Consider the following 22,250-nt stretch of genomic DNA (forward strand, 5'->3'; position numbering starts at 1 on the left):
TCTTTAAAATGCTACTGGGTTGCTTAAATGTGGGCGTGGCTTAATAAATAGCTTGATATGGGGTGATAGAGAGATACATTGCTGTAGAGAACCTCACCTACATTGTTAGATCAGGAGGAGGAAGAGGGGGAAGAAATTAATAGATTAGACCTCAACCACATTCATCTGGAAGCACAAACACTGTTTCAACCCTCTTTCTATAATATTGATATTTCAGCAGAGTATGAATATTTTTGAGAGAGTAAGGGAGGCAAATAATCAGAACGATAACAAAGAAATCTAGAAAAGCACTCAGAGAGGGCAGACCTCCGCCAAGCAGCTCGGATTTCCTGCCATTTTAGTATTTTATCCACTTCGCTTCAACTGATCACCACCAAAATTTTATCATCTGTTCCTTGTCCCGTTATCAGTGTTGGGGAAGTTACTTTTAAAAAGTAGTGTTTGCTCGTTACTCGTTACTTCGTAAAAAAAGTATTCCCTTACTTTACTTAGTTACCCTCTGTGAAAAGTAACTTTTTACGTTACTCGTTACTTTTACGTTACTTTTATGGTGCTTGACTTTGGGTAGAACCCCATCTCATTTCCTAAATGTGAAAAAATCCGAGTTTCCCACTGGTATTTACCACTTTGGTGATAAAATAAAGATTAAAGAGTGAGAGTTAATTTGTGTTAACTAGGCTACATGAATTTGTTACATGACAGATTACTACTACTAATAGCCTATTAGCCAGACCTGCTGCATCACTGAATGAGGAAAATATTAATATTCATAGACACTATCTTTGAACAAATAGTGTCATATTCATGAATAAATCATTTTCTGTTCTGTTATTACGTGTGTAACTGTGAGACTGTGTTTGTGTAACAGACTCATACTTTGCAGTAAGCTAAAGACCTGCACGAATAAATTAATTTATTTTCTCTTCTGGTATGGTATGGTAGGTACTTTATTAACCCCTCGGGGGGAAATTTCAACGTCACAGCAGCAATTTAAAATACACAAAATAGGAGCTGCTGCAAAAGGCTGCCGTTCATACAGCGCCAGGAAGGTAGGCAGGTTATGATTGTTCTGTTTTCTGTTAACACAATGCTGCATTTTATTGATGTTTTGGGGGTCGTTTTGATTTCCTTTGAGGTTCCGGGGTCGTATGTTGCCCATGTCTGAGGTCTGACTAGCGAGGTTAACGTTACATTAAACAACACTTACCCAGCCATACAAGTGCAGTTCGCTGTCAGAACGTTTTGAGTAATTTTGCAGACAAACAAACAGACAGACAAAGAGACCAACGCCAGCGAGCGAAAACATAACCTCCTTGGCGGAGATAATAAATAAATGTAAGGAAAAAGGTAAGGCAAGATATTTAAGACAGGACACTAAGGAGGACAAGTTGGCCAGCGAGCATGAGGAATATTGCTTGTGTAAAGACCAGATGACATTATAAGCCTTTGTGGCGATGGTTATTTGATTGAACTGCTGGAATTGAAAGAAAATCTGAGAAAATTACGATCATCATAGGATGGATGTTGTGGGTGTTTCTGGAGAGGATGTACAGCAGCTTTGGAGAGAAGCTTTCAGGCTCTCTCAAACAACCTGCAAATAGAAAATTTACAAGAGAATGAGAACTAGATGAAAAGGGCTATTCACTATTGTATTAGTATTATTTATATAGTAAGTAGAGTAATGCAACTTTGTGGATGCCGACTGCTATCAAAAACCAAAGAAGAAGAAGAGGAAGATCTTTTCTGAATTAGAGCAGAGCCGTGGAACAGAGCTTACTTGTGGAGCAGTGAGCAGTCAGCTTGACAAGTCTCTGGGGATTCTGGGCTACACTGTTCTCATTACTTGCTTTGGCTCCTGAAGGAGTTTTATTTTACATTTATGTGGTGTCACATCAACAAGACACATCATGTTATGTCATGATTGGTAGGTATATTTATCTTTTAAACTAAACTATAAACAGGTGCATAAGACACTGCAATGTTAGTTATTAAAGTAGTTACGGGTAGTGGAGACAAAATTAAAGCTAAGCTGACGTGTATGCCCTCAGCAGCGCTCATACTGCATGTCTCCCCTGCAGAAGTCAGTGCCCCACTTGGGCCACCCCAGTAATAAAACATCTGGACACGCCACTGGCTGCAGAGCTTTACAGTTCTGTAGCAACAGGGCTATATGCTTAAAGGTGTGTCTTTAACTAATGACGGCTTGTCTTGAGTGATGACATTTAAAAACAGCAGGCTGAGCCATTGCTGAAGTCCCCCCTTATTTTGCTGCAAGTGTTTTCCATCACACAGCAGGACAGGTAAAAGACATTTACCTGTAGGAGTTGAGCTGTCGGTCTGCAGCATTTCATCAAGCATCTCACTGTAGCTGTTGCTGCTTTTACTCCTCCTTCCTACAGTGTTTGTAGACTTGATTTTTATTGAGGAAAAGGCACTAACAAAGTTTTGCTAAATTAAGTGATAAACACATTTAATTTCCTATGATTCTTCACAATAAAAGTCCACTGTAATGTTGTTACATAAAAGCTTTGTGCAGCAGCAAAATAAGGAAATGTTGAGGAATCTTGAGTCAGCCAGAGCAGCAACTTTACACAGCTCCTCATTTGGCTGATAGCAAACGTGAAATAAAGCAGATATGTAAAGTAAAAATAGAACACAGGCGAGAAACTAAACTCCAAACCACAGACATTAAGTTATAAGCTACAAAAGTACTGAACACACAGAGACTTTAAAAAACACCTTTCTCTCTGGTCTCCTGCAGATAGAGGTGAGTAGAATCTCGCAACATATGCAGCTTGTTTCACAAGTGGGGTCGCTGGGCTAGGCTGCTGTCGGTGAAACGTCTCTGCTACTTGCTACTCGGTACTCGTTTAAAGGCTGCTACCCAGCTTTTGGACCTACTCTGGAGAAGGTCCATCTCTGGTGTGGCTCGGCGTGGCACAGCATGTCTAAACTGATATTGGAAGAACAAATCGGTGTAGCATGGCTTGACTCAGTGTGGCCAAAAGTGGTAACAGAAAAAGGGTAAAAACTTTGCCATTTGTAGAGTGAGTAAACCATGGTCTCGCTGCTCTCACCCTTTTACTGTTGCTGGGGAGCTATGTCTCTGCTCTTTGGCACCTCTATACTAGGCTGTGTGTGACTGTAGTGGCCTGTTCCATAGTCTCAGCTTCCACTTCCTGGTGTATCAGCTTTTTTGTCTCTACACATCTCTACACCTCCACATGTTTTGTCCCTACATAATTTTGTCCTTACTATCGTGTCTCTGTTTCCATGCCCCCAATACTTGTCTTTATATTGTTTGGTTTTACTTTTATTGTATATGTTTGTTGTTTTTTGTTTGTTTGTTTGTTTTTGTAATGCAACTGGTTAGGGCTTTGTCTGTGCTTGCTCTAGCAGAGAGTGGTCAAGCTTTTTAATTACCAGCTGCGACAATGTTGCAATGGCTGATATTGTTTTCACCTCTTCAATCTATGTGTATGTGTGTGTGTGTGTGTGTGTGTGTGTGTGTGTGTGTGTGCGCGCGTGCGTGCGTGCGTGTGTGCGCGTGCGTGTGCGTGTTTGTGTGTGCGTGTGTGTGTGGTGAAATGTGGTCCTGGTGACACCAATTTTAGCGGAGAACCACCACAGAAACTGTGCTGAGCATTTTGATAGATGTTCGTTGGTCTGTCTGTCAGTCTGTGGACATATTTTGTTTACTCGATAGCGTCACCACCATGCAGGATGCAGTCATGAAACTTTACAGCTGAGATCAAAATAAAGGCTGAGATCAAAGATGGGTGTGGTGGTCTGAGCAGGGGCATCAGAAATAGGGGGGTAAGAGGTAGAGATGGGGCCAAAAAATAAAAGTTGGGGCTCCATGGATACACTAAACAGTTCACAACCACAGTACATACCATGGGGACCCTACCCAGGCCAAGTGCTAAGATGAATTTACTTGGGGTGCTGTTAAAAACTGTGAGGGGCTTTTTTTTTTTTTTCTTAAAATAAAATTTCGTGATTTTACCATGCAAGCCTCAGCAATACTAAATAACACCAACATGAGGGTACTTTTTCAACATCAAATAGAAATTAGAGCCAACTGCAACTGAGTTACAAAAATATCACATAATTTAGCCCAGCATGTGTTAAATCCAATCCATAATTGTGGCCACACATCAGATTTAGTTTTTACCCTTGGTCTGAGTATCAATTCTATTTCTCGGAAAATATTATTTTCTCTGATCATCTTTGTATCAAGTTTGACACCATGCTGCCCCAAAACAACTTAGCAATATGTTCCACATTCTAAATAAACAAAATGCTTCAAAATTTTCATCAATTTTTGTCATAGGCTGACAGAGGACAGCTTTGGTTCACAAGGTAGCGCAGGTCATCTACTAATTCAATTCAAATAAACACAAGAAATTTGTGCTCTAAAGAAAGGATCAGCACTCAGTGAATAACCTCCTAAGCCCTATGATGAGCTATTATGGCAAAGCTTAATTATACAGACCAGTGAGCAGTGATAACTAACATGTCTTTGGGGTCATCGGGTGGGAACCTCCTTTCACCAGTGTTTCGTCTAGTTGGTCCCACGACACCTCCAGGAGGCTAGACAGTGATCTCTGGCGTCCCAGAGACACTCCCCTAATGCTAGGTCTCACTGCTCCCCACACCAACCCAACAACCTCCTTTACCTTACTTACACATGGCTTTCTCAGCCCAAACAACACTGCCACCTTCAACAAACCCAGGCTTCGTTTATGCGAGCTCCAGGTAGTGACAGTGCCGATACCACCTTTCCTAGCACATTCACCATACTCTATTTCAAACGCTACATAGCATAACTCCAATATAAGCTAAAGTTAAAGGAGATAGAGAAGATAAACTCACAGGATTAGCAAACACACTCACCTAGCAGCATGGTCTCAAAGAAAATGGATTCAGCACTTAAATAACCTTCCTCTTCCTGGATTTTCTGAGAGGACTGATTGGTGGATCTCTCCATCTGATCTCAAGGAGTTATGTACCCTGCTTAGTAGTTCTCCCTGCTGGCCCCCAATGGAAATTATTCCTCCTCATCCAAATCCACTGACTAGCTCGAGCTGCTTCATCTGACATTTCCTTCACTGTCTTCCTCAAACTCTGTCCCCGTACTCCGAGTTCCCCCAGGAGCGAGACAGCTGATCTTGCTATGAATCCCCTACACCCCACTTCCACTGGACAAATCCTAGTTTTCCATCCTCTCTGCTCAGCTTCTGCTCCTAAGTCTGCATACCTAAGCTTTTTTCTTTCATAGGCTTCTTCCACTGAGTCTTCCCAAGGAACTGTCAGCTCAATGAAATAAATTATCCGTTGACTCACTGACCACAGCACTATGTCAGGCCTCTTATTGGTACAAACTATTTCCTGGGGAACAACAAGCTTTCCCCCTAAATATACTTGCATTTCCCAATCACAATCACCTTCTAGGTGGCCATACCCTTGCCTCCTTACTAGCTTATCCCTTCTGTATTTCTCCCCCTCACGAACAAACTGAATTGCTAAACTCCTGTTCTTAAAACCCTCCGAATTTACCTGTCCTCCTTTCCCTTCAATGCCTGCAGCTTAACTTTTCAACACCTGGTTATGTCGCCATGTATATTGGCCTTGTGACAAGCTAACTTAACAGCCTGACAAAATATGGTTTATGCGGTACCTGAACACAATGGGCATGATGGGTCCCCATTTACCCACAATTTTAGGTTTAGGGGGGTTGGTAACACATTGTTTGTAGCCCCTACCAGGAATCCAATACGATTCTCTTACATAATCCACAGGTCCCTCCAACTAAGCTTCCTCTTCTCTACACTTTCCCAATTCAACCACTGTCCCTGCTTAGCCTGGGCCACTACCTTTGCACCCCTTAATATCTCCTCCTGTCTACGTATCTGTTCCACAACCAGCTTTCTTTTATTTTTGAGACCTGATTTATTCCATACCAGTTTGCCTGAGCCAAGCCCCAGGCCTCCCCGGCCAAACTGAACATTACCTACAATCTCTGCATGCCTAAGAGCTGCCTCTGCCTCCTGAACTGCCGATCTTGGGTTCCACTTCCTCCCCTTGGTTGGATTTGGAACCAGACTCCTAACTACCACGTCCTTACTCCCAGATAACAAGAGCTCTGTCCTGACCTCTGTTAAACTAGATACTGGCAGCTGAAGTATCCCTTTACAATACAATGCAACACTACTTAGGCACCAAGGAGCGCCCAACCACTTCCTAATATAGGAGCTAACCAACCTTTCAATTCTCTCCACAACAGATATTGGAATTTCAATCAGAAGAATGGCAGTTTGATCAGCTATTTCAGCCAGCATGTTTAAGTATCCTTGAGCAAGACACTCAACTCCAAATTGCACCTGATGGCTATTCCATCGGTGTGTGAGTGTGTTAAATACTTAGCCTCAGCATCAGTGTATGAATGTGTATGTTTGTGTAAATAATTAATGTGACTCGTAGTTTAGAAAGTGCTTTGAGTGGAGACGAGGAGGATGTTACACAAGTACAGGTCCATGTGCTCAAGCTGTCAGATCAGCTCCAGGTCCTGCACTTACAGATGATGTCACGTATTATGATTGGCTGTGCAGCGGTCATCTGGAAGGAAACTCTGTGAAGGAGGGATTATTTTAAGACAAGCCATGGTCTTTCTCTAACGTTTACTAGGTGTTTTTGTCCCTTAAATGAGCAGATCTTATATTTTATAATAATGTTGTCATGTTATTCCAAATATAATTAGTTTGTAAAATGTACATGATTTTAAAAAATGTGTTCAAGTCTTGTGAGAGTATAACAAAATAGGGATTACAATCACACACTATTGTATATTGTACATTAGAGAGTGTACATCTAAAAAAATGTAATGCCAAACGTATGCTTTGATAGACATGTTGAGTTTTGTTTTAAATTCTGCATCCAATTCTGTACTTGTCATAAACATAATAATGATAAACTTTATTTATATGAAAAAAGAAAAAAGTGGTCCGCACACCAAAAGAGCTCCTGTATGCAATTTTTTATTTTGCGTGACGTTTCGAGCGTGATACTCTTCCTCAGACTGCTAATCATTTACAATGAAGTCGCCATCTTAAATACCCATAATGCAAGGATTACACCATGTGGTACATCTCCAATAGCAGGAGTACAATTCTGCCATATAAAATGAAATATAATATATATATAATGCTTAGTGGCATATGCAATCATGTATATATATATATATATATATATATATGTATATATATACTGTGTAAACAAATATATACTATGTAGAAAAATATATTGTGTAAAACAATATATTGAGGATTTTATATGCATACATAAACTTTATTTATATGCCACTTTTCTGAACAAGGTTAACAAGTGTGTGTGAATGGTTAAGTGATGAGGAAGTGGCTTCTTGTATGGCAGCCTTAGCCACCAGCATGTGACTAAGTGAATCTGTAGGGTAAGAGCAGTTTGAGTGGTCAGAAGGCTAGAGGGGCTCAAGACCATTTATCATTTTTTTAACTACACTCCATCTGAATTATCATAAGTTAATGATTTGCTTAAAAGCTGGAACAATCTCTGTCAAATGACCTTAGATGCCATTGCTCTCATAAGTGGCAAATTGCCTGTAAAAAGCTCTCCTTGGATTGACAATAGTTCATAGAATAGAATAACAGAATAACAGAAAAGAAATAGAAAATTGCATGTCCACGATATGTGCATGGGCATTCTTAAAGGGAAATTTTGATTTATTTCAACCTGTCTCCTATTGTCCTAAATTTGTTTCAAGTGACTAGTGACATAAAAATAATAGTTATCATGTTAGCCGTTAGCCTAGATACAGCCGGGGCGCATAGTAGCTCAGACCTGTGAAAACGTAAGTGAAACAAAGACCGCCTCATATCATTAGGATAAATGTCAGAGAACATATAGAAAACGACATGTAAACGTGTTGTCTTACCTTACCGGTGTGCTGCCATGTTTGCTTACCCCTTTAGCTCTGCTTTCCAAAGCGCAGCCGAAATATATCTTGCGAGCTCTAGATAAAGCCCAGCTGGATACTACTCCAGGTGGAGGTGTCTTGTCCTCGGTCACATCCAGACCTTGAAAATAAGGCTGCAACCGGTCCCATTCCTTGAAACAGAGGCATTCCTCTTCTGTGGGCACTGGGGCACAGCGTCCACAGGTACACCACCAATCTCCAGAGCTATGCAGCCTTGCAGCAGCCATTCCTCCTCTCTCGTCCTCTACCTGTTGCGCCTCTCTCTCTCCTTCTCCTCCATTCTTCAATTTCACGAAGCTCTTCTTCAGTGTATTCTGGTTCAAATAAATAAGGGCGGCCATCAAACTCTGCAAAATCAAATTCCTCCTCCACAAAGTCGAAGTCTGGCAAAAAGTCAGCCAATATTCTATAAATCTTTCATAAAATAAATGAATGAACTTTTCAGGCTACTGTCCAGTTCTGCCTTCCAGCTGTTACTGCTTGTTCAGGCACGCTATGAGATCACTGCTTGTTCTCGCGATATTTCGGCTGTGCTTTGGAAAGCAGAGCTAGAGGGATAAACAAACATGGCACCACACCGGTAAGGTAAGACAACACGTTTACATGTCGTTTTCTGTATGTTCTCTGACATTTATCCTAACGATATGAGGCGGTCTTTGTGGGAAAAAAAAGCTTGTTTGGACTAACTTTGCACTTGAAGATTGCCTGTTCACTTATGTTTTAACAGGTCTGACGCTACTATGCGCCCCGGCTGTATCTAGGCTAATGGCTAACATGCTAACTATTATTTTTATGTCACTAGTCACTTGAAACAAATTTAGGACGATAGGAGACAGGTTGAAATAAACCGAAATTTCCCTTTAAATTCTTACAACAAACTAATGAAAGATGCAAGAGCCAACTATGTCTCTGACTTAATCACCAGTAACCAGCATAATCCTAGATTCCTACTGTATGCCGTACCACTACTAGGCTCATCAACCCTCAAATACTGACTGTAATGTTTTCATCTTTTTTTAAGCAAAAAGTCACTTACATTAGGTCTGACATTGTATCTTCTACTACTATCCTGATTATCAGGACTTCAGTTATGAAAGAGGTTATGGTTGCCATGGACATTAGTAACGTTCCCTTACTTTTGGTTGCATCCTTAATTCTATTAAGTAAGCCAGCATTTAGCCTTTACTAAAAAAAAACAAACTGATCTTTATCAGTCCTTAACATAGAACTGTAGGCCCATTTCCAAGCTCCCTTTCTCATCCAGTTTGTCGGGTATAGTGCCTGTGGAGTGGCAGGGGTCATCCCTATGTTCCCTGGGTTCTATGTTCCCCAGGTTCTATGTTTCCCATTTAACCCTGCAAAAAAGGTTCTATGTTCCCCACTTACACAAAAAAAGGTTCTATGTTTCCCGGGTTCTATGTTTCCCTCTTACTAAAAAAAGGTTCTATGTTCCCCGCTTATCCAAAAAAGGCAGGAAACATAGCAGTTGCATTAATATGTTGTTAACATCTCTAAACACACACAATGGAACATAATGGGGAGAAATTACAATCAGAAACTTACCCTTTGGGCGATCTATGGTGGGCAGTCTGCGCAATTATATCCTTTACAGAAGGTTTTTTAATCCATCCGTTAAATGCAGTGTTTCAGTCAGTGCAGATTTCTTCGAGCAGCTAAAGACCAACTGGTAAGAAAAGAATAATTATCATGGCCGAAAATAAGCTGTATATATAAATAAGCTAAGTGTTTTATGACGCTACTGTCATAAAAACAAGAGAAGAAGAAATCTGAATATCTGATTGGTCGAAGGACCGAACTGAACAGGTGATATCAACATCCGTGATCAACAACATAGACGCATTTATTTTTATCACAAAACTAATAAATAATCATGGTGGATTTACTGAACAGAGTTCCCGAAAAAACGCTGCACTCAACAGCTTATTTATCTTTATTTCGGCCATGATAATTATTCTTTTCTTACTAGTTGGTCTTTGGCTGCTCAAAGAAATCTGCACTGACTGAAACACTGCATTTAACGGCTGGATTAAAAAACCTTCTGTAAAGGATATAAATGGGGAACATAGATACGCTCACGGAGTGGCAGACTAAGGTGGTGGTTTCCAGTTTTCAGATTGGAGGGCGTGCTTCAATCAATCAATCAATCAATCAATCAATCAATCAATTTTATTTATAAAGCCCAATATCACAAATCACAGTTTACCTCACAGGGCTTTACAGCATACGACATCCTTCTGTCCTTAGGACCCTCACAGCGGATAAGGAAAAACTCCCCCAAAAAAACCCTTTAATGGGGGAAAAAAACGATAGAAACCTCAGGAAGAGCGACTGATCCCTCTTCCAGGTGGACAGGCGTGCAATAGATGTCGTACAGAACAGATCAACATAATAAATTAACAGTAATCTGTATGTCACAATGAGACAGAAAGAGAGAGAGAGAGAGAGAGAGATGCAGGACAGACGGTAATGACAGTAATGTTTCAGTTAATGGTGTATCACACTGCTCTGCCTCCCTGGAAAACTTAATTCCAGGGTGCTGGAAAGGAGACTCTGACTGAGTGTCTAGCCTTGGATTCAAGAAGAGCAATGTGGATTCCATCCTGGCCATGGATGGCTGAAGGGATCATTGGAGTTAGCCCATCCAGCTGCATCCCTGGGGGAGTCCTGTGAGCGGTATTGTGGGACTATGGGGCAATTCTATTTGTGCCATTCATGGACAGGATCTCAAGGTGCAGACAGGGGGAGGAGATTGTCTGGTTTGGGGACCTCAGAATTACATCTCTGCTCTTTGCAGATGATGTGGTTCTGTTAGCTTCATCACAATGTGACCTCCAGCACGCACTGGGGCAGTTTGCAGCCAAGTGTGAGGCAGTCAAGATGAGAGTCAGCACCTCTAAGTTTGAGGCCATGGTTCTGCAGGAAAACGGTGGATTGCTCCCTCTGGGTTGGGAGTGAGTTACTGCTCCAAGGTCCAGTAACAAAGGGTGAGCAGGCTTTTGCCATCAGGGCCCCTAGGCTCTGATATTCTCTGCCTGAGGAGACTAGGCTTGCTAGCACATAATGTAATTTTAAAAAATATTTTTATAGCAAAACCTTTATAATGTTTGATTTAAAACTTTTATGTTGTTCTATTTCCTATTGTTTTATTTGTCTGTCACTTAGCTCTTAACATTGGGTCTCATTCACCAACTGTCCTTAAGAAGAAATTTCTTCTTAAAACTAGGGATGTGCCCAAGTCAGAAATTATTTCATTCTGCTATTTTATAGGAATATTTGACAGATTTTTAAACATTCAGTATAAAGGGCATTCATTCATTCAACAAGCAGTTAATTTTTCTAGAAGTTCTTTGGATGTAAAAACAACAACAACAAAAAAAAAACAGGTTGTTGGCTACCCACGTAAGTTAGTTGTTTAAATCACACATACAAATATATATGTTTAAACTTTGGTCCATATGGAGATGCTACACATTGTTAGTTTGGTTAGATATTCCACAATTAAAATGTTTTGTTCATTTTACAGATAACATGAGAACCAGAGAAGGCTGCAATTCATTCAGATTTATTGCCATTATGAATTATTATTATTATCATAATGTTATTATTATTATTATTATTATTATTATTATTTATTGCCCCAGAACACAAACACACACTCTCTCTGTCTCCCCTTTAGGAAAGCTGGTGATTGCTGACACCAACCGGGCCATACTGCTTCGGACAAAAAGCATTCTGATTGGTAACAAAGGGGAGCTGCACATTGGAAGCCCAGACTGTCCTTATAAAGGCAACTTCACCATCTCCCTCTTTGGAAGGTACAATTGTAAGACGTGTAGCATGAAAACATACTGATGGGCAGGACAGCAATGTGTTTTTAGGAGGTGATGTTACTCAAATTATTACCATAGCATCATCTTGGAATTATAAGGTTATATCTGACATTTTTGTCAGAATTTGTTATTCACATACTCTTATTCTGTGACATCTTATTAAAGATATGTGTAGTGTTTTTTTTTTTTGTTTGTTTGTTTTTTAGTTTTATGTATTTTTGGATGTTTTATTTAGGAAACAAAAAGGTTCTATCTCCCAAATCAGACTAACTTGGTTCTTTAATGTTCTATCTGTGAGCTAATCAGCACTGAGAAAACACACAAGACAACCAACCAGGTTCCATCTTTTGTTATGTGTCAGTGCTGATATAAATAAGTCCTATCCTCCAGTCTCCACTGGTTAGCTGGCCTTGTGCTCTGCACTGCGCAGCAGCCATGTCTGGTGGGAGGCAGCTAATAGAGCTGCTCATTCAGCAATTACTGCAGGTAATGGTGTCCCAACCCAACAGCGCTGCTGTGGAAACATCATGGCCACTCCTGGGTTCCCCCTAGGTAACCCTGGTGAGTAAGCGGCTTAATTTTGAGCAACAAACCCCCTTTAGAATAGTAAACTACTGTTAGCTCTGTCAGCACCATTAGCGGTGTGTTAGCAGTTAGTGGTGCTAACATTAACAAAAATGCTAAAGAGATTGTGCAGCTCAAAATTAGCTACTTACCCACCAGAGCTACGTGGGGGGGGGGGGGGGTGACCAGGGGTGGCCATGATGTTTCTTAGATTCAGAATGTGTACGGCTGCATTTTTTTGTTTCATAAAGAAAAAAGGTATGAGTATCTTGTCAGTAAGGATTAATAGTATCAATAGTATAAAGTTAACATAACGTGTGGAACGTAGTGAACTTGCTGCTGGAACAAATTTCCCAGCTAAAACAAGAGAGACTACAAAGTAATTACTAATGGCCATGTGTAATTTCAGGCCATTTTTTTATGTTATCCTCCCAGTACTTGATGGGTGTGGTGGGGTAACCATCCGATTGCTGCAGCATAGCTGCCAAATGTTCACAAATTTAATTAATTTTTTACAACACCAACTAGCACTGCTAGCACTAAACTGGAAGATCAAATACAATTGCTTAAAGGGCCACTGTGTAAAATGGGCTGAAAACCGTTGAAAACAGTGACATCAGTGGTCAAATTCTAGATTGCAGGGCTCACTCACTCACCCCTCCCGTTGGGTAAATGATGGTGGCCTCGTAGGGACAAAAAGCCTTGCACAGACATGAGTTTTTCAGGAGTAGGTCTATCTAGCGACGAGGTGAATGTTTATTTAGAAATCTAAACCATGTTACGATATTGTAATGAATCACTCACGAGCAGGAGACCAGAGTAGCGTTCGGGAAAAAAGCCCGTTTATTTGAGCACTCCAAAAACTCCAGTAACACTCCAAGGGGTAAAAGACTCCGTCCCAAACTCTGACTCTTCTAGCGTAACACACACACTCCATACGCACATTCTCGTTTACGATACCTAGCAGGCACCCCCTCCCCTCTCTGCTCCACCAATCTCCAGCCCGCACACTGACTGACAGCGTAGCCTGTAAACAGAGCTCAGCTGTTTATTTAGCCTAGCAATATCTCCGGACTATAGTAGCTGCAATGCACGACTTTGAACGCGATTTTGAAGAGTTTCTTGTAGCGGACACAGACCCAGAGCCATACCTGTTTGAGCCGGAGCATACAGATGAGGAACTTGGATACTGAGCGGGCGAGAAGAGAGGCTGAATCCTCCGCTCCCATTTTGCTGCAAAGAATGGGATTCGGTGCTACTGTTACCATCGTTGGGGAGATATATCATCAGGAGGAAAAGCGCCGCAGAGAGTGCATCACAAGGAGTGAAGTTGTGTCTTCTTTTCCTCGCAGATGACGTTCGGGTTCATTCTCTCCTGTTGCGTGGTAAGTGTGGTCCATTCGCAAACTTTATAACGAAAAAAAACTTCCACTACTCTCCATCGACAAACTACTAACACTCTCTGCTGTTTCCTCCTCCTTCTTCCTTCCTTCCGCTGTCTTCGTTGGTTTATTTATACACGCGACACGCATTCTCTGGCTGGATTGTCCGCTCGGTCTGCCGTACATACATGGCGGCGCAAGATGGCGACCTCTCTAAAGCAAGGCCCTTGCTATATATATATATATATATATACATATATATATATATATATATATATATAAGCATAATTATAAGGCTACGAGCAAGGCCCTTGCTATATATATATATATATATATATATATACATATACATATATATATATATATATATATATATATACATATATATATATATATAAGCATAATTATAAGGCTACGAAAACCAAACAAATTTTATTTTATAGAGATTATACACTTATATAAACATATTAATGGGTAGAATATTCAGATTCAGATTTGACAATAAACAATGCCAAATATTACACACTGGCCCTTTAAGAACCAGAAGAGAAGAAAATGTGTGGGGCAGCATATAAACTTTATCCTGAATATTAACATAGTGGACTGTATGTTACCTGTTATTTTATAGAAGGCATCTTTTAGAGGCAACTTACTGTATGTTCAAACCAACAGCAACCAGAGCTTCCAAAAGCGGAAGTCATTAATTTTCAATGACATCAGCCACGCGTCTTGGGCGACCAAAGCAACCGGAGGGGGTCCGGAGGGGAGTTAAAACTATTTTAACGTTATGGTAATGAGCTCCGACAAGGTTCAGCGACCAGCAATCAGAATGCTGACATGCTTCACTGAAGCGGATCCCAGAGAACAAGCCATGTAACTTTGGTTCCTACACCACACATATTGAGAAGTTGATTACTTGCGTTCCCGCCCACTCAGTCCTTTATAATGTGTCGCTGTTCGGTTACAGAGACCAAAATAAAAAGAATGAGGCTTGGGGTAGTTGGTTGGTCTGGTGAGTTTTAAAGTGTGTCATATTAGTAATAGAGGAGAGAATTGCAGGCTTTATTGTTTAATTATGACCTTTTTAGGTGTTCTATTTCTGTTTTCTGTTTTCATTAACCAAACATAACTTTCTGTAGGCCAACTATGAGCTTTTTGACTGGACAACAGCAAGCAGCAACTATGCTGCTTTCAAGCCAGTAGTCCGCTTCGCGGCTCCTTTAAATTGACAAGCACAATGGAATGTTCTAATCATTTAAAGGGGAAGTTCCATTTTTTACAACCTGGACCTTATTTCTGGCATTAAATACGGTTGTTTACTCACCCAGATAAGTTTGGTATCATTTGGAGTCCTCTGGAAGATATTTAGATCCGCGAGAGCTGCGTACATCCATATAGTGGGAACGATCGGGGCACCGACAATGAGGCTCTAAATAACACATTATCTGCCGCGTAACTCGTTCATTTCACCAATATGTTTTTATGAATCGCTAGAGTTACTTGTCATCATCATCCTGGTCATTTATACTGACCTACTAACCTCTGACCTGGATGATGTCAGGCTACGAGTCTGCACTGCCTATAGGACAGAGGGTCAAGTTGATTAGAGGAAAGTAAATACAGAGGAGGGAGAAAAATGTGCGCTCTTGAAGTCCGGCTTTCTATGCGTAAAGCGGGTGCATAAAGCCAAAGAATGAGTGTCAGATGGCTTGTGTAGAATGGTCCGCACACTGCGAAAACAAGACAATCCTCTTTACCACCGAAACGTTCACCTTTCTGTTTCTCACTTTTTGTCACTGAGTACTATGTAATAATAAATTCACGTTTTGCATAAGAAGTGCCTCTGCTTTTTGTGCAGTGTGCGGGCCGTTCTACACAAGCAATGAGAAGAAACCAAAGAAATGTAAATTCTCGTAGTTATTTACTTATCAAGCAAACAAATTCAAGGAAAATAAACAATTTATGCATATGTGTAAGCTACTTACTCAATCGAAAGTTGCCCAGTCGGTCCTGCAAGCTTTGGCTGGGTCTTCCAGTTTACTTTTGGGACACGAAAAAAAGTCTCTACAACAGCACGGTTGATCATAGAAGTGAAATCCTCTGTAGTTGTGAGACAGTCATTTCTGGAGACATCCAGACGTGTATCTCCTGGCCTCAAATCCCACTCGGAGCAACAAAGGCATTCCTCCTCTGTTGGCATAGTGGAACATTTTCCACAAGAACACCACCAGTTAGCATCTATTCTCGGACGTGCAGCGGTTTGTTGTTCTCTGGCCAGCTGTTCCTCTCTCTGCCTCCGCATCCTCCTTTCAAAGAGCTCCTCATCCGTATACTCTGGCTCAAAATGGTAAGGACGTCCATCATATTCAAAGTCGTCCTCCACAACCTCAAAATCTGACAAATATTCAGCCATGTTTCAAAAAACTAACAGTAGCAAATTCCAGCTGTAAACAGAGCCGTGCTGCGGGTGTGCGGCGGCACGCAGCACACCTGGATGACATCATCCAGGTCAGAGGTTAGTAGGTCAGTATAAATGACTCAGATGATGATGACAAGCAACTCTAGCGATTCATATAAACATATTGGTGAATTGAACAAGTTTCGCGGCAGATAATGTGTTATTTAGAGCCTCATTGTCGGTGCCCCGATCATTCACACTATATGGATGTACGCGTCTCTTGCGGATCTAAATATCATCCAAAGGACTCCAAATGACACCAAACTTATCTGGGTGAATAAACAACTGTATTTAATGCGAGAAATAAGGTCCAGGTTGTAAAAAACAACTTGGAAAAAAAAATGGAACTTCTCCTTTAAAGGGAAATTTCAGGTTATTTCAACCTGTCTCCTATCGTCCTAAATTTGTTTCAAGTGACAAGTGACATAGAAATAATAGTTAGCATGTTAGCCGTTAGCCTAGATACAGCCGTAGCGTCAGACCTGTTAAAACATAAGTGAACGGGCATACCTTCAAGTGCAAAGTTAGTCCACTAAACAAGCTTTTTTTCCACAAAGACCGCCTCATATCGCTAGGATAAATGTCAGAGAACATATAGAAAACGACATGTAAACGTGTTGTCTTACCTTACCGGTGTGGTGCCATGTTTGTTTATCCCTCTAGCTCTGCTTTCCAAAGCGTGGCCGAAATATCGTGAGAACAAGCAGCGATCTCATAGCGTGCCTGAACAAGCAGCAACAGCTGGAAGGCAGAACCAGACAGTAGCCTGAAAAGTTCATTCATTTATTTTATGAAAGATTTATAGAATAATGGCTGACTTTTTGCCAGACGTCGACTTTGTGGAGGAGGAATTTGATTTTGCAGAGTTTGATGGCCGCCCTTATTTATTTGAACCAGAATACACTGATGAAGAGCTTCATGAAATTGAAGAACGGAGGAGAAGGAGAGAGAGAGGTGCAACAGGTAATGTTAGAGGACGATAGGGGAGGAATGGCTGCTGCAAGGCTGCGTAGCTCTGGAGATTGGTGGTGTACCTGTGAATGCTGTGCGCCAGTGCCCACAGAAGAGGAATGCCTCTGTTTCAAGGAATGGGACCGGTTGCAGCCTTATTTTCAAGGTCTGGATGTGACCGAGGACAAGACACCTCCACCTGGAGTAACGTTAGTATCCAGCTGGGCTTTATCTAGAGCTGGTGAGATATATTTCGGCTGTGCTTTGGAAAGCAGAGCTAGATGGTAAACAAACATGGCAGCACACCGGTAAGGTAAGACAACACGTTTACATGTTGTTTTCTATATGTTCTCTGACATTTATCCTAATGATATGAGGCAGTCTTTGTGGGAAAAAAGCTTGTTTGGTGGACTAACGTTGCACTTGAAGGTATGCCCGTTCACTTACATTTTAACAGGTCTGACGCTACGGCTGTATCTAGGCTAACGTCTAACATGCTATTATATATACAGTACAGGCCGAAAGTTTGGACACACCTTCTCATTCAATGCGTTTTCTTTATTTTCATGACTGTTTAGATTGTAGATTCTCACTGAAGGCATCAAAACTATGAATGAACACATGTGGAGTTATGTACTTAACAAAAAAAGGTGAAATAACTGAAAACATGTTTTATATTCTAGTTTCTTCAAAATAGCCACCCCACCGCTCTGATTACTGCTTTGCACACTCTTGGCATTCTCTCCATGAGCTTCAAGAGGTAGTCACCTGAAATGGTTTTCCAACAGTCTTGAAGGAGTTCCCGGAGGTGTTTAGCACTTGTTGGTCCCTTTGCCTTCACTCTGCGGTCCAGCTCACCCCAAACCATCTCGATTGGGTTCAGGTCCGGTGACTGTGGAGGCCAGGTCATCTGCCGCAGCACTCCATCACTCTCCTTCTTGGTCAAATAGCCCTTACACAGCCTGGAGGTGTGTTTGGGGTCATTGTCCTGTTGAAAAATAAATGATCGTCCAACTAAACGCAAAGCGGATGGGATGGCATGTCGCTGCGGGATGCTGTGGTAGCCATGCTGGTTCAGTGTGCCTTCAATTTTGAATAAATCCCCAACAGTGTCACCAGCAAAACACCCCCACACCATCACACCTCCTCCTCCATGCTTCACAGTGGGAACCAGGCATGTGGAATCCATCCGTTCACCTTTTCTGCGTCTCACAAAGACACGGAGGTTGGAACCAAAGATCTCAAATTTGGACTCATCAGACCAAAGCACAGATTTCCACTGGTCTAATGTCCATTCCTTGTGTTTCTTGGCCCAAACAAATCTCTTCTGCTTGTTGCCTCTCCTTAGCAGTGGTTTCCTAGCAGCTATTTGACCATGAAGGCCTGATTCACGCAGTCTCCTCTTAACAGTTGTTCTAGAGATGGGTCTGCTGCTAGAACTCTGTGTGGCATTCATCTGGTCTCTGATCTGAGCTGCTGTTAACTTGCGATTTCTGAGGCTGGTGACTCGGATGAACTTATCCTCAGAAGCAGAGGTGACTCTTGGTCTTCCTTTCCTGGGTTGGTCCTCATGTGTGCCAGTTTTGTTGTAGCGCTTGATGGTTTTTGCGACTCCACTTGGGGACACATTTAAAGTTTTTGCAATTTTCCAGACTGACTGACCTTCATTTCTTAAAGTAATGATGGCCACTCATTTTTCTTTAGTCAGCTGATTGGTTCTTGCCATAATATGAATTTTAACAGTTGTCCGATAGGGCTGTCGGCTGTGTATTAACCTGACTTCTGCACAACACAACTGATGGTCCCAACCCCATTGATAAAGCAAGAAATTCCACTAATTAACCCTGATAAGGCACACCTGTGAAGTGGAAACCATTTCAGGTGACTACCTCTTGAAGCTCATGGAGAGAATGCCAAGAGTGTGTATATATATATATATATATATATATAACTATTATTTCTATGTCACTAGTCACTTGAAACAAATTTAGGACGATAGGAGATGGGTTGAAACAAACCAAAATTTCCCTTTAAGTGATGAGCGACTAGAGCGACTAAAGCAGCCACAAATATTTTTGACAGTCATGCTTCTTGGGTGTCCGCAAAAGACTTTGCCTCTTTGGAAGCTTCTGGTTTGAAAGTACAGTTAGGCAAATGGACCATAGATCACAAACATATTCGGAGCAACAACAGCCTTGCAGTTAAAATAAAATAATGTTCTTACTCAGTGATGTACTGTAGGTTCCTGTGTAAAAAGAATGTGAAGTGATAAATACTGCAAGCACTATTGTAGATGCATGGCTTTGTTGGGGTGTGTGTTTTAAATGTTAATAGAAAAAGAATGACTGTCATTCTGTTTGTATTATCACGGCTCAACAAGTCGGCCAAATTGGCTTTATAATGTATTCCCTCAGCTGACAATCCCTATCATTCATATGCTGACATTGACTATGGAGTGATGCTACCCAAAGGAGCTTTGAAAGACACTTTTTAGCTGATTTTAAGAGAAAACTCAGGTTTTAAGTCTTCAGTAAAAACTAGTGGACTTAATGCCTTTTTGCCATTTTTTTGAAAATCCTCTGAAATATGGTTGACATGTGATGTCTACATTAGGGTCACTAATGCAGACACTGAAGCTTACTTCTTTGGCTCTAATGTCACTTGCGGAGAGACATTAAAATGTTTTTAATCTTCCCATACTGTTCTTAGATTGGATGACAGTGATACAGAACACAGCTATTTTGGGAGGAAGTACATTGGTGTGGGGACAGGAGGGACACTAGAGATCCACGGACAAAAGAAACTGTCATGGACATTTCTCAACAAGACCCTCCATCCTGGAGAGAGCAACCAAAACAACTACCTGTTCGAGAGAAGTTGGGGGAATCGAGGCATCATCGTCCACATTATGGACCCCAAGACCGGACAGGTGCTGCATAATGACAGGTAAGGCTTCAAAGCAGATTCTGCGTCCCAGCTGCTGACCAATCCTGAGACATTTATATTAAACAGAATTGACATGGTGGCTGACATCTCATAAGCTGTTTAACCACAGGGTTGTAATGAGGGTAAAAAATATGACTCTAAAAGTTCTGGCATTGTTTAATAGAATATAATAGAATAGAATAGAATGGAATAGAACAGAAAGAACATTATTTATCCCAAAATTCAGCTGTCCAACAGCTCATAGAAGACCAAAAAAAAAAACAACAACATTAAAATAAGTGCATAAATAGAGGTTACATTAAAATAAAATTGTCCATTACACAGTCCAGTCCAGTTGTGAAAATTTGTTAGTGTGTGTGACTGGATTCAGGAGGTATTAAACAGTCTTATTGCTGTGGGGACGAAGGATCTTCTGAAACGCTCTGTTCTGCAATGCAGTGAGATGAGCTGACTGCTGCTGCTGCTCCTCTGTCGCTCCAGGAGGCTGTGGAGAGGGTTTCTGCTATTGTACATTATAGCTTTCAGTTTGTTCAGTGTGCCCCTCTCCACCACAGTTCTTAGTGGATCCAATCTCCTGCCGAGCACTGAGCCAGCTTTTTTAACCAGCCTGTCCAAACGCTCGGTGTTTTTGTCTGTCAAGCTGCTCCCCCAACACACTGCAGCGTAGAGAAGTGCACTGACTGATGGAGTGACCTCTTTGTTCTGAAATCCACCATCATCTCCTTGGTTTTGGCTGTGTTCAAGTGGAAACAGCACTTACTGCACCAGTCCCTGAAGGCATCCACAAGGTCCCTGTACTCCTGTTCCTGATCGCTCCGGATACAAGCCACAATAGCTGAATCATCAGAGTATTCTTCTATGTGCCAGGACTCGTGTGAACAGAAACAGTGCTAAAACAGTTCCCTGTGGAGCACCAGTGCTGCTTCTGACCATCCCAGAGACACAACTTCCAAGCCTGACATACTGAGGCCACTCTGTCAGGTAGTCTGTTATCCAGGAGGTCAGGAAACGATCTACTCCCATCCCCTCCTACCAGTCTCTCAGTATGGGGGACTGGATATTATTAAAAGCACTTGAAAAGTCAAGGAAAAGGACCCTCACACAACACCCTGGCTCCTCCAAGTAGGTGTAGACCCGGTGAAGCATGTAAAGAACCGCATCTTCCACTCCCATGTGCTGATAGCCAAACTGGATGGGTCCACAGCATCAATGACCTGTGACTTCAGGTAACGGTGGACCAGGCGCTCCAGGGTCTTCATAATGTGTGATGTTAAGGCCACCAGTCAGTAGTAATTTAACTCAGCCGGGCGCCCCACTTTGGGCACCAGTACAAGACAAGATGTTTTTTACCGCACTGGGACTTTGCTTGTTTGAAAACTCCTGTTAAAGAGCCATGAAAGGGGCTCTGCTAGCTGTCTTTCAGGAGCCTTGGACACACTCCATCCGGGCCCGCAGCTTTCCCTGTACGCAGTCACCTGAGCTCTGCCCTCACCTCGTCTGCTGTAAAGGACAGTGGTAGTTGGCCGTGGGTAGTGGATGTTGTAGCTGTAGCTGCAGTAGTGGGGAAGGGGCTACTTCCAGGTGACAGTGGAGCAGGAGCAGCAGCAGCAGGTGACACTGTGGAAGGGGGGATGGATGCAGGGGTTGGGTGTACACTGCCCCCTCCATCAAACCTGTTAAAGAACAGGTTGAAGTTGTTGGCTTTGTCCACATCACCATCCATAACCTGGCTAGTCTTCTTTGAATAGCCTGTGATGTTCTTCATTCCCCTCCACACCTCTCTGATGTTGTGCTGCAGCTTAAGGCCTGAACATACTCGGGCGTACTCTAAGTGGAGTGGACTCCGCGAGGAATGTCCGCAGTCATTCGGGCTTTCATAGTCAAGTGCACTTCCATGTTGTAGTTTCCTGAAAAATTGTCCGTGAAAAATCCCTGCGATGTGAAAAATACATGCCGAACAGTCACGGGTGCGCGGTCGTAAAATCTGAGCTTTGCTCGCACAGGGCTTGCGGACATCCACTTTGAGTCCGCGTGGACCTCTGTGGAGTCCGTTCCGCGTACGTTCTGCCCAAGTATGTTCGGGCCTA

At 41.9% G+C, this 22,250-nt stretch overlaps 1 protein-coding gene across 2 annotated transcripts in view; it reads left to right on the plus strand.

Moving 5' to 3' along the window:
* Nucleotides 1–22,250, plus strand: part of LOC125904965 (cell migration-inducing and hyaluronan-binding protein-like) — a 430,780-nt gene that overhangs the window by 199,518 nt on the left and 209,012 nt on the right. For both annotated transcript variants that reach the window (XM_049602687.1, XM_049602695.1), the window contains 2 exons: nt 11,709–11,847; nt 19,927–20,163. In XM_049602687.1, coding sequence (XP_049458644.1) covers nt 11,709–11,847; nt 19,927–20,163 — 376 coding nt within the window. The remainder of the gene's footprint in view (nt 1–11,708; nt 11,848–19,926; nt 20,164–22,250) is intronic.

The sequence above is a fragment of the Epinephelus fuscoguttatus genome, linkage group LG2 (genome assembly GCF_011397635.1).
Source record: "Epinephelus fuscoguttatus linkage group LG2, E.fuscoguttatus.final_Chr_v1".
In the NCBI taxonomy this organism is placed as follows: Eukaryota; Metazoa; Chordata; class Actinopteri; order Perciformes; family Serranidae; genus Epinephelus; species Epinephelus fuscoguttatus.